The sequence below is a fragment of the Hyperolius riggenbachi genome, chromosome 7 (genome assembly GCF_040937935.1).
Source record: "Hyperolius riggenbachi isolate aHypRig1 chromosome 7, aHypRig1.pri, whole genome shotgun sequence".
Taxonomy (NCBI): Eukaryota; Metazoa; Chordata; class Amphibia; order Anura; family Hyperoliidae; genus Hyperolius; species Hyperolius riggenbachi.
Window position 1 is genome coordinate 83,725,469 of NC_090652.1, and position 12,887 is coordinate 83,738,355.

General features: G+C 45.0%; 1 protein-coding gene and 1 pseudogene across 4 annotated transcripts in view; one reads left to right on the forward strand and one right to left on the reverse strand.

Moving 5' to 3' along the window:
- Positions 1-12,887, forward strand: part of CORO7 (coronin 7) — a 343,435-nt gene that overhangs the window by 75,907 nt on the left and 254,641 nt on the right. For all 4 annotated transcript variants that reach the window (XR_011022668.1, XR_011022669.1, XM_068244173.1 and 1 more), the window contains exons 8-9: positions 8,371-8,457; positions 11,164-11,246. Coding sequence is in view for 2 of the 4 variants with exons in the window: in XM_068244173.1 (XP_068100274.1) it covers positions 8,371-8,457; positions 11,164-11,246 (170 nt within the window). In the remaining 2 variants the exon portion in view is untranslated. The remainder of the gene's footprint in view (positions 1-8,370; positions 8,458-11,163; positions 11,247-12,887) is intronic.
- Positions 1,194-1,325, reverse strand: LOC137526266 (U2 spliceosomal RNA; annotated as a pseudogene).

Consider the following 12,887-nt stretch of genomic DNA (forward strand, 5'->3'; position numbering starts at 1 on the left):
ATTGTGTTTATCAGCAGTTTAGCAGATTTTAGCCATCATTGGAGGGCATTGTTGGGAGACTAGAGATGGGCTTGCCTATTCAGCCCAAAGGCGTGTACTAATGCACAATGACTGTTGCCAGTAGAGATCGAGACTCGATCCCTCAGGCGACTGTTTGAGGCCGAGTGCCGTACAGATGTATCGCTAGGCTACAGCCTAACAACGGATTCTGTTGCTATGGAGGGGAGAGGAGGAATGACAATGCAGTGCACAATGGAGCGGCTTCCTACAGATAGAATAAAGTGGGGAACAATGCGCTCTACCACTCATTAGATTAGCATGGGGGGTTGATGTAGCTGTGTAATATTGAAAGCTATAGGCTTGCTATACCCCAGTGGTTCTGGATGCTTGTCTGGCTTACAGGGGCGAAAAGAGATCATTTGCATATTCAGTAGTGATGCGTTGTGGGTAACCACAAATGTTCACTTATAGCTGAATTATTGCATGTTTCCTTCTGTTTTAAGAAGGCAAATTTCACCTAGATTACCATGTGTGTGAGCTTTTAGGTATCGGAATTTTATCCCATGTCCTTCACTACTTTTTTTTTTTTTTTTATAGCTTTCTTGGCCCCTGTTGCATGCAACAGAGGTCCCGGGTAAGCAAGGCTATTAGCCCCATGCACGGAAAAAGCGTGAGTGCCCTAAAGCACCCCCACAAAACGTGCATGAGTAGCCACAGGCCCCACAATGCTGCAGGGCCCTTCCGGTTGTTCCCTGAAGGGAACCTTCCCCCTTTGCCTTCGGCTCAGGGGGTGGCATCCTCCAACACCCGAGGGGTTGGAGGATCCTGGGGTCCTCCGAGGAGGACCCCTACTGCGCCCAGTGGTTACCCAAAGGGCCTGGCCATGTGGCATCCGTGTCCACATGGTCCGGGTGGCTCCCCCGAGAGGGAGCCGGGTGGGAACCGAAGTCCCCGGTGCCAGCAAGCTGGCCCCGACCTTGCGGCCGGAGTGATAAAAATTCCGCACTCTCCCTAGCCAAAAGGCCGGGGAGCTGCGTTAGTTGGCGATGCATATGGGCAGTACAGACCAAAGCACCCTACTTCCGCCTGAGATCTGCCACATCTCAGGTTTTTTCAGGTGCACCTGGAGCGCCACTTCCAGGGGCAGTACGCCTAAGCAAAGCCCTCAGCCATTCAGCCTCGACCATGGTATAGATCCATTCTATCAACTCCTGGGAATTACGACCAGGAAGGACACCCTGCCACAGTGCCATCCCTCCAGGTCCCCCCAAAAATTTCAAGAACAGATACTACACTTGATCTTAGCCAAAAGGCCGAGAAGCGAGTGATGTCCTTCACTACTACTACATACGTTGGATTATTGGGGCTCTGTATAATTGACAAGCTGACACATTATTGCATTCCAGCGCTGCTGGAGGTGTGTTTAGTTTACAGGGACAACAAAGGATGATTTGCATATTCAGCCGTAAAGCATCGTGGGAGACATCATATGCTCACTCCAACCTGAATTATTGCAAATGCCTTCTGTTTTTAAGAAGGCAAACTTTTGTTTTGTACTACTATTTAATTATCTCGGTAGTGGCTGCGCTAGTGGAGTCCCGCGGTCTTGCTACGGACACAACGCGGTAATTAGAAGCATTGCGTGTAAGTTAAAATTGTACGCTATGCTGACAGGACCATGCATATCGTATGCACCCTGATATCAACCTCCTTGGCGGTATGGACAAGCTCAGCTCGTCCATGTACGCCAAGGAGGATTGCTCAGCCCCTGGAGGGTCTTTTTACTTCAGAACATGCAGCTAGCACTTTACATGTTCTGTCCGATCGCCGCCGCTACCCGCCGATCCACCGCGATGTGCCACTAAAGGGGCTGTCTTCCCCCCCCCCCCCCCGAAACGCCTAGCGCCGCCTGGCGAATCTCCGCCAGGCTGCGCAATGGGAAATATCGGAGCTCTCCATGATGTCATGACGTCGATGACGTCATGTCCGATCATCACCATGGCGACGGGAGAAGCGACGATAGGAAGTCACGCTTCTCGCGGGATCTCGGATGCGTAAGTATGGCCTGCGGAGATTGGGAGGGTGGATGCGGACGTGGACGGCGTGGCGTACTGTTGTAGCTAGCAATACGCTAGCTACAGCAAGCGGGAAAAAAAATATTTAACAAAATGGGTAATGCCTACTTATGTACGCATTACCCAGAACGCCAGGGAGGTTAACCCACACTGTGCACGGTAGGTTTCATAAATCAGTCGATAAGTGCTGTACAGACAAGTCGCTAGGCTACAGCTCAGTGATGCATTCTGTTGCTTTGGAGGGGATAAAACCGATGATGACAGTGCTCCTTCAAGCTAGTAAGTTGGGCAAATGGGTCAGCTGTACTCGCGTTAGATTTTCAGGAGAGACTACCCCGAACTGCTGTCTCTGCCAAGTTTAAACTAGCATGTATAGAAATCTGTAGACGAGGTTGATTTCCTGGTTTCTAGCGCAACCCTGTAGGCAGAACGTTTTGTGAACAACAATTTGTCTACCAGCTTTGGTCTGGGAAATACTTTCTTTCTCTTTACAGACTAAGCAGACACTATTGTATCGTTTGTGTAATGTAAGCATCATAAGTGCACTACCTGAACTTCATGGGCCTGGAGCAGTCACCTGACCAGCTCTGGTCATGCATTAGGATGGCGCCTCATAATAGGCAGTCTATCTACACATTCAAGCTCCCGTTCATAAACAAAAAATGGTGGGAAAAATACTGAAGTAAATTGCCAACTCATTATGCAGCTCCAGGCCGAGTGCTATACAGATGCGTTCTGTTGCTATGGAAGATGGTAGTGGGGAGGACAATGGCGCAGCGCATAATGGGATAGCTTTGAGTGGGCTGCTCTGGATCTTTTAGCGATAAATTGGGGCCACCATACACATGCTGGTTCTTGGCTGAGAACCATCTAATGTATGTACAAGGCTTCAGAAGTGGAATACGTGGTATGCAACAGGTAAGGGGGAATGGAACTGTGGCTAATTAGTGAGATAGAGTTAAAGCAAACCTGACGTGAGGAAACCAGCCTCAGCTTAAAAACATACCTAAGAAGAAGAGGGAAGGTTCTGAATCTCATAGAGCCTTTCCAGTTCTTGCTGCTTGATTTTGTTCCACCATTGTCTTAATTCAAAATTCGTGCCTTAGTACGCCGCCTCAAGCTTCAAAACTACTTGTGTCACCAAGTACTTCGGAGACAGGTGCATCCGTACTGTGCATGCACAAGCCTGGACTCACACATGCGCAGTACAGATGCACTTGTCTTTGGAAGTACTCGGGACGCTTTGAGTTCTCTGGGGTGAGGAACAGGTTTTTTCTTAGGCATTTCTTTCTGATTGGTTTTCTGAGGCTATTCTCTTCACTTGACCTTTTTGCCTCATTCCAGTGATATGAGCAGTTTAAGGGATTGACCTGTTAGCTTTTTCTGTGTGTCAATGGAACCTTCTTTATCAATCATCCAAGAGAATGCCTTTTTCCTTTTTGGAAAATTTAGCAAGAACACGTTCTAAAGGACCAGAGGTTTGCAATAGCAGTTTCAGTTTATAGGTGACAGGTTGGCAGGAGAACCTGGGAGTTGCAGCAGCTGAAATGTTCAAGAGAACCTGAGGTGGGTTTGAAGAATATTATCTGCATACAGAGGATGGATCTGCCTATACAGCCCTGCCTCTGTTGCTATCCCAAACCCCCCTAAATTCCCCCTGCACTCTGCAATCCCTCATAAATCACAGCCACGCTGCTGACAAACAGCTTGTCAGAGCTGGCTGTGTTTATCTCTAGTGTCAGTCTGCTGCTCTCCCCGCCTCCTGCAGAACTCCGGTCCCCGCCTGCATCCCTTCCCTCCCTGCTGATTGGAGGGAAGGGACGGGGGCAGGGACCGGAGCTATGCAGGAGGCGGGGGAGCAGCTGAGACTGACACTACAGATGTAAACACAGCCTCACAGCACGGCTGTGATTTATGAGGGATTGCAGAGTGCAGGGGGACCTTAGTGGGGTTTGGGATAGCGACAGAGGCTGGGCTGTATAGGCAGATCCAGCCTCTGTATGCAGATAACATTCTTTAAACACACCTCGGGTTCTCTTTCAGCTTACTTCCTAGTACATAGGTGTGCAAATCTAAGATTTCTCCTGTGGTAAAATGGCTGCCATCTTACTGCTGAGGTAATAGGCAGTCTGAAGTACTATGGATTATTTGCTGGTATCCATCATGTCATGACGGGAACCAGGGCTGTAGAGTTGGAACAAAAATCAACCGATTCCAACTCTTCAGATTATGAAACCACCGCCTGTTGACTCATCCAGTACTCAAAATTGCTATGACCCCTCGACTCCATCTCCTTAGTCTAATACTTACCAGGGCTGTAGAGTTGGTACACAAATTATGCAACTCTGACTCTGATTGCTCAGACTCCTGGATTCCAACTCCACAACCCTGATGGGAACTGTTCAGAAGCTGCAAGACCTTCTTCTGCTTAAAGGACAACTGAAGAGAGAGGTAAATGGAGGCTGCCATGTTTATTTCCTTTTAAGCAATACCCGTTGCCTGGAAGCCCTGCTGGTCTGTTTGGCTGCAGTAGTGTCTGAATAACACCAGAAACAAGCATGCAGCCAGTCTGTCAGATCTGACAATAATGTCAGAAACACCTGATCTGCTGCAGCTTGTTCAGGGTTTATGGCTGAACGTATTAGAGGCAGAGGGCCAGGTCTGCCAGGCAACGGGTATTGCTTAAAAGGAAATAAACATGGCAGCCTCCATATACCTCTCTCTTCAGTCCTTTAAAGGGAACCAGAGAGGAACCTTCATTAAAAATACAAAAGCGTTTATACATACCTGGGGCTTCTTCCAGCCCCATAAGCCTGGATCGCTCCCACGCCGCCGTCCTCCGCTGCCTCTATCATCGCTACCGGGTCCCGTCACTTCTGGCGGACGCGGCCAATTGTCCGCATCACAGGGGCTCCCTACATACCCGTACGTATGCGGCTGCGCAGTAGGCAGCCTCACGCGTACTTATATGGAGGGAGCCCCCTGTGATGCGGACGGACTGGCGGTAATGACGGGACCCGGTACCGGCGGATCCAGGCAGCGGAGAACTGCGGCGGGGGAGCGATCCGTGCGTATGGGGCTGGAGGAAGCCCCAGGTATGTATAATGGCTTTCCCCCAACGTCTCTGGTTCCCTTTAAAGTTTTCATAGCAGATAATCAGTTTGCCTTCTTTCTCTCATTTTATCACACAAAATGTCCACCAGCACTTGAAAAATACAGAATAAAGACATTTTCTTGGTCCATAAACCTGCCAAGTGACAGATTATTGAAAAGCTGACTGGCTGTGTTGAGGAGGTCCTTAAGACTCCGACTAAAGAGGCCCAGGTTGTCCATACCTCCCATACACTCTTCCATGTGTGTATTTATGATTTTGCTGTTGACACATGTACTTCACACTCCACTGTTTTACATTTGCATTTTATTTATACGCATATTACATTAATGTTGACTCCTGTCCTATATTATAGGCTATATATTCTAGTATAAACAAAGTAGGATGGAAACCTAAACAATGCGTGTTTCAGCTATGCCTGGATGCCAGAGGCCAGGCATGTGGCGGCACACTGTGAGTCTGCAGCAATGCCAATATAATACCCCATGGCACACTTAAAGCAGCATATCAAGTATGCTTCAGTCACGCCAGGCGGCCGCAGCGGTGGTGTGTGTGAGCTCTGTTTAGGGATCTCGTTACATAAGTGGCAGGCCTGCAGTTGGCTCGGCATAAAGTCATGGTGACTGACGGTACAATTTGTAACTGCCAGGAGGGAAGTGAAAGGTTCAGCTCTGGCTTGGGTCACAGTTGTCACTGGCATTCTGATTTATATACTGAAGATCTATCCTAGCCAGCATGTAATGCAGGAAAAGATGAGAAAATATTGTGCCATGCAGAACTGCCAGTGTTCCTTCTAGCATTGAAGGACAACTAAAGTGAGAAGTACAGACTAACCAGCAAGCTCATGGTGAACCAGAACTCATTGGAGTGTGTGAGGGACTACAATGGTCCTAAAAGCCCCCTTACTAAAATGCTAAGGAAAACAAAAGTTTGCTTTCTTAAAACAGAAAGAATTTGCGATAATTCAGGTTGGAGTGAGCTTGAGATGTCTCCCAGTGCAACACTGCTGAATATATGCAAATTATCCATTGTACTCTTAGAAGCTAAACACACCTCCAGAACCGCTGGAATGCAATGATGTGTCAGCTTGTTAATTTGTACAGAGCCATAATAATCCAACATGCATACAGACTGTTTCGGATTATTTGATCCTCATCAGTGCAGTGCATAAAGTGAGGAGAATATGGAGGCAGCCATATTTGTTTCCTTTTAAACAATACCAGTTGCCGGGCATTTGGCCAAAGCATCTGAATAATACCAGAAGCATGCAGCTAATCTTGTCAGATCTGACAATTAATGTCAGAAACACCTGGGGCTTGATTCTCTAAGACAAATAGCATGCCTTATCCAAGTTAACACTCCTTTTCAGAGATAATACTCCTTATCAAAGTTAAAAACACCTTATCAACATCAACACGCCTTATCAGAGTTGCATAGCGAGCGCTACGAACGCAGGGCTCAGGGCAGGACAAGCGGAGCTCTCGTCATTGCCAATTAGCAGGCATAAGTTTGTAGTGCTACTCTGATAAGGCGTGTTAACGTCGATAAGGCATGTTAACTTTGATAAGGCGTGTTATCTCTGCTAAGGCATGTTAATTCGGATAAAGCATTCTATTTGTCTTCGTGAATCAAGCCCCAGATCTGCTGCATGCTTGTTCAGGGTCTATGGCTTTTTAGCTTAGAGGAGCTTAGGAATAGAGCCAGAGGATCAGCAGGATAGCCAGGCAACTGGTATTGCTTAAAAGGAAATAAATATGGCAGCCTCCATATCGTTTTCGCTTCAGTTGTCCTTTAAAGCAAATCTGAATTGAAAATGAAAAGCCAAAATAAACATACAGACACCATACTTGCCTCCAGTGTAGTCTACTCACCGATTTCTTTCTCCTCTCCCGCATTGTGTTTGTCCACTGTGATCGATGGAATTCTCCATGCCCGACTCTGGGGAACTCTCCACTCTGGCACGATACACGACCTGATGAAGCGGTTTGAACCGCGCAATGTGTTGTAATTTTAAGTGCCCTATTAAAGCATTTTTTTCTTACATGTTGGGAGTGACCACTTATTAAGGTAGGATCATTCCATATTTTCACACTAATAATTTGTTTAAACTGTCGTTTTCACCACTGGGGTATATATCGACAGCAACCACTACTTACCAACTGGTTTATGATTTTCTATATAAATTATTTTTAAAATGTATTGATTGATTTAAAAGCCACCCCATGAGTACCCTCTAGGACGCCTCCTATCCTCCCCTGTTGAATCCTGGGTTAAAGCTCCTTTTTAACTTTTAACTTTTGATAAATACTTTAAAACAAATTTGGTTGAATGATGCCCTAATATTTAATTTTTATTTTGTACAGTTTGATTTATTTATCAGTTTAAATGTTTGTTTAGGTTAAAAAAAAAAAAAAAGGCCAGCATATGACTTTCGCCATTGCTTTATGAGACCATATACAGACACATTGTTATGAGGCACTCTTAGTTCCTAGAGTATCGTAATTATCTTCATGATACTGTGAGAACTTAAAGTTGTATGAAACTCAGCATTTCTTCTTTGTTTAAAAGATTATTTACAGCATAAAATCTATTACCATGAAAATACATTGTAGCAGAGCTGCATTGAAACAGTTAAACACAGCACTTTGTTCTTTAGTGGAAAACTCCATGCTTCAGTAGGCATATTCTGGCTGCAACCAGAAGAGGCGATAACATTATCTTTTGTTAACATCACTTTGTCAGATACATTTAGTAAATATTAGAAGACTGATGAAACTGAGCTGTACTGAGCTGAGAAGCAGAAAGAGCTGAGAAGTGATCACTAGACAGATTTTAATATATAAATACAGCAGCTATGCAATAAAATGCAATGGCAGCTTTCAGAGCAGATAAACTTTGCTTTGGGAACTTGTAATTTGTAAGTGGACAACATTACTTGTTCACAAAAGCAAATATAACTTTATGGGTAATAAAACGTAGGAAAACACATTTTTTTGAATGTTTTTGTCAGCGTTTTATCCCATTTTAATGCACTAATTCCACAACTGAGCTCACTGAATATTATTATGGCCTTTTCCTTATTCCTCACATTTGTGTATCATACAAGGTTGCCATTTTCCAGTGTGTTTGGAACTCTATTATGAATTGCTCTCTACTGACATTTGTGTCTTGTTTTTGTTTCAGGATGCACAGGGTCATGACAACAATAAGGACTCAAGAGTTATTTGGACAAATTCCAACAACCACCTGTTAACATCTGGATTCAACCAGGTAGAGTTACACCCACTGCCCCTCCCTTCTCTTTGCCCTCTGCTTGTGCAAAAGGTGATATACATGCAAATCCTGAGGAGATAATGCCTCAGTTATTAGATGGAGTGTGTACGTTCTCCCTGTGTTTCTGTGGCTTTCCTCCGGGCACTTAAGTTTCCTCCAACATACCAAAAACAGATGAATTGGTTTCTTCCCCAAAAATTGGCCTAGACCATGATCGGAACATCCAGCTATGGTATGGATTAGTTTGTGAGCTTCCCTGACAAGCAGTGACATGACTATGGACTCTATAAAGCACTATTTAAAATGTTAGTGTTATATAAATACAATATTAATAATCTTATGTAGAACAATGATACTATAGAAAAGCAAGAAAACAGAGTGAGGGTTTAAGGGCCTAATAATGTCAAGTTCAAGCGTTAAACGTCACTTTTATTTACAACAGTCATAACTGGTCACATATGACATAGCATAAAATAGTCCTTGATGCACATTTGTCACAGTAAATCGCGTAACACACGTTTCGCGGCCCACAACAGTTGCTTCTTCAGAGGCTTAATTTTGTAGGTTTACAGTTTCTACAAATGGACAGTTAAATAAAGTGTACAGCTACATCAGAATATGTTACATATGTTTTTATCATGCAGTCAGCTCAAATACCATCAATCAGATCAGTATCCACTAGTAGTCACTATAGTTAGTGTCAGAAGGCTTAGGCTCCTTAGTAGTGAATGTTAATTTTCACATAAGCCTTCGCATGAGGCTTCTGCATATATGAAGACATGCTGGTTGTTCAGCTAGTTTGCTGGACATCTTTTGATGTGGCTGGATACTTTATGGTTTTAACTGTCCTTTTTCACAAACTGTAAACCTACAATATTAAGCCTCTGAAGAAGCGACCATGTTGTGGTCCGCGAAACGTGCATTAGGCGATTTATTGTGACAAACTTGCCCCAAGGACTATTTTTATGCTATGTCACATGTGACCAATTACGACTTGTAATTAAAAGGTTATGCTTTGCAATTGAACTTGACATTTTTCGCTGTTAAACCCTCACTCCGTTTTCTTGCTTTTCCATTGTATGATAAACTAAATAGAGGGGTGGCTATACTCGGAAATCATTGTGATTGATATCTTAATGTAGAACAACATGCAATCCAAAGATCACATGGCATATGTCAGACCAGCAGCCTTCACCATAGTAGTGTTTAGTAGGGCTGCACGATTTTAGAGAAAAATCGAAATTGCGATTTTTCACTCAGAAATTGCGATTTCGATTAACAATTTTTTGCAAAACAAGCTTTAGCACTAAAGCGGGAGGGGGGCGATCCAGTCCAGAGCGGCACACAGCGCCACCAATCACTAGATAGAGATGGTATGACGGAGGCGTTAGGCGGAGCTGTACAGAGGGTACAGCTCCACCTACCACCGCCGTCATACCATCTCTATCTAGTGATTGGTGGCGCTGTGTGCCGCTCTGGACTGGACTCGCCCCCCCCGCTGCCCTGCTCATTAACAATCAAAAATATGCACTGCTTGTCGTAGCTCCGCCTACCGCCTCATCATACCATCTCTATCTAGCTATTGGTGGAGCTGTGTGCTGCTCTGGACTGGATTGGCCACCGCTGCCCGGTTCATTAACAGTCATAAATATTCACTGCTAGTCGCGGCTTCTGCCAATCAGTGGCTCTTTGTGGCGGTGCGGTGGTAGGCGTAACCATGCGAAGCTACTGACGATCTGTAGATCATCTGCAGGTGAATCGCGGTTTCGGTTTAAAACCGCAAAACCGTGCAGCCGTAGTGTTTAGTTTAGGTGTACAGGCTACTGTAAATGCCAGCATCTCTAAACAATAGGCAGCAAGAGGTTCCTCAGAACTTTTTAGGGAGAAGAATAATTCATGAAATATAGTTAGTCTTGATTTAATATAAGCTTTCTAAAAGTTCATCATCCTTTAGGCCGGTTTTAACACTGCCGGCCTGCATTGCCGGTGCGATGCAATCAGATGATCGCATCGCACTGCAAGGCTAAAAAAGGCCTTCAGCGATTTCCACGTTAATGCCTGGTTATCCCCTTTCTGGCTGAATGCCAAGCAGGAAGTGAGTTTCTCTAGCGCTCACTTCCTGTAGTGGAAAAAATACACTTCCGCTCATGCACGCCACAACGCCAACGTGAACATTTTAAAAAAATCTCTGCGTCGCCATAGACTTACATGACTTCTGGACCGCCACACAAGCCAGGCCCCTAACGCACTGTTTCAGTCGTGTCAGCGTGAGGTGAAAAATGTCACTTCCGTTGCATCGTGTTGCACTGTCCCGGTATAAAAAGGCCCTATAGACTTTTATTGGTGTTGCTTTACCCTGCGGTAAAAACGGGGTAACTTAACAGCCGAGTGTGAAAGGGGCCTTAAAGTTTGCGGTATGGAGGAGGTGATTGGCGCACGAGGTTGTCGGAACCAGAGGAAGGCTAATGTAGAGCGGAGGTAAGCTGGAGGCTTGTCCTGAGATGGACTCCACAGGCCTGACTCTTAGATGACATTCGGGCCAGCTGCTTCTCTAAAGCAACCTTGAAATGAATCGTTTTTGGCAAATGGGAAACATGAGAAATGTCCAAACTCTCATTAAATGGTTTATAATTCGATATTTCAGAAGGGACTGGCCCTGTATGAGCACCGCTGTTTAATCTCATTCTTATTTTCCCATGCTAGGTCAGAGAGAGAGAGGTGCTGGTCTGGGATCTCCGCAGCTTCAGCCGACCTGTGGCCTCCTTTTCACTGGATGCATCCTCAGGGTAGGAATATGCCTTGGTTATGTTTCCTATTCATTTTGCTGCGCTGCGGTCATTTAAAGCACACTGGGTAAGCAACCATAGCTGCTAACCTAAGCCCTGTTTCTCATTAGAGGCTGAACTGTGCGCTTGTTGGGCAGCTCAGCCTCCCATCTGCTGGTCACCAAGAGTCTTTTGGACGCAATTTAATGCAGCCAAATGGAAGAATTTGTAACGCCATGTGAGTCAGCATTTGACGTGCAGTGCGGTTCATCGGCCGTGAAAAGGACATCATGTTAGGTCTTTGAGTGAGGCCCCATACAGATGTGACTCAGTGCGGTGGCCACTTCTTCACAACCTATAGTGGATGGCACCATGCGCAAGGCTGGTGCACTGGAGCAGCTGACAGGAAGTGGATTTACCGCCTTCACCTTCCTGTGTGAGATAGGCCTTATAGCTACATTACATAGTTAACTAATGGGTTTCAGTTTAAACATTACATTTTAGAAAAACATAGTAGTAAGGGTAAAAAAGAAATCAAGAAATTGAAAAGTGAGAAGTTAATAAATAGACGATAGATCAAGCAATGATTAATACTGGTCGTGTAATTTGTTCATGTTGTTTGATCCACAGTTAGCCTGCAGGTCATCATGTTTACTGCTGGCAGACATGGGGAGGGAAAAAAAAAAAGAACTGCACCAGCTGCACTTATCTTTTAACACACCCACTAAACAGCCATCATCTCCCACAATGCAAGGAGGTTCACAGACAGGAAACTGTCTGTGCCTTGGCCCTGACATCACACAGTGGGAGGGGGTTTGCCTCAATATCAGCCACCTCCTTTCTCTATAATGATCTTTACAAGAAAAGGTAGACATTTCTCGTAGAAAGGAGGTATCGGCTACTGATTGGGATGAAGTTCAATCTGGTGTTAAAGTTCCTCATTAAACTGGAGATCAGAGACTCATGGGTGATGGTAGTTGAGGCTAACGCTTTACTCATGACATAAAGCTAATGCTCTGGTACTGTGCCGCAGTAGAAGAAATAAGCCTGATCACATGGGGTTGGTGGGAAGGGGCTAGGCTTATGCAAATAAAGATCTTACATGGAGTTGTGGTGTTCAGAAGGTTTGTGGAGTGCGTTAGATCTGTGTTTGTGTTATAAGACATAGGAATGCGCTTACTAAACATTGTAGGATTAGTTGAATCCTGAGATCCATTTGAAATCTGTGCAACTCATGCCTTTAAGGCGCGTACAATAGGCACGGTGTGCCAGCTTTTGAAACAAGAGATGCCTGTACACATGCTGGAATCGCTGCTAGAACTGTCCTGATTGGCCACCTCAGCCACAGACCAGCCAACGTGTGTGTGAGGGTTGAAGGCGCCCATATTTACATCAATTTTCTCTTTCCATTCCCTGCAGGAGCTCCATGTGCCCAGTTTGTCTGATAACCTTCCACATAGCCAGAATTTGGGCCCTGTGTCTTTACTCTTTCTTCTTTCTTTTTTTACCGTTATCGCTTTCCTTCTTACATTCTCTCTTTTCTTTTTTCCAATACCTCACAAAGGGAAATTTTAAGTGATCTAATGGAACGTTGGTTAGGGGTTTTCTTGCTGTTAAATTGTAAGTTGTAGTAATGTTATTCATAACTTGGCTGGGCAAATG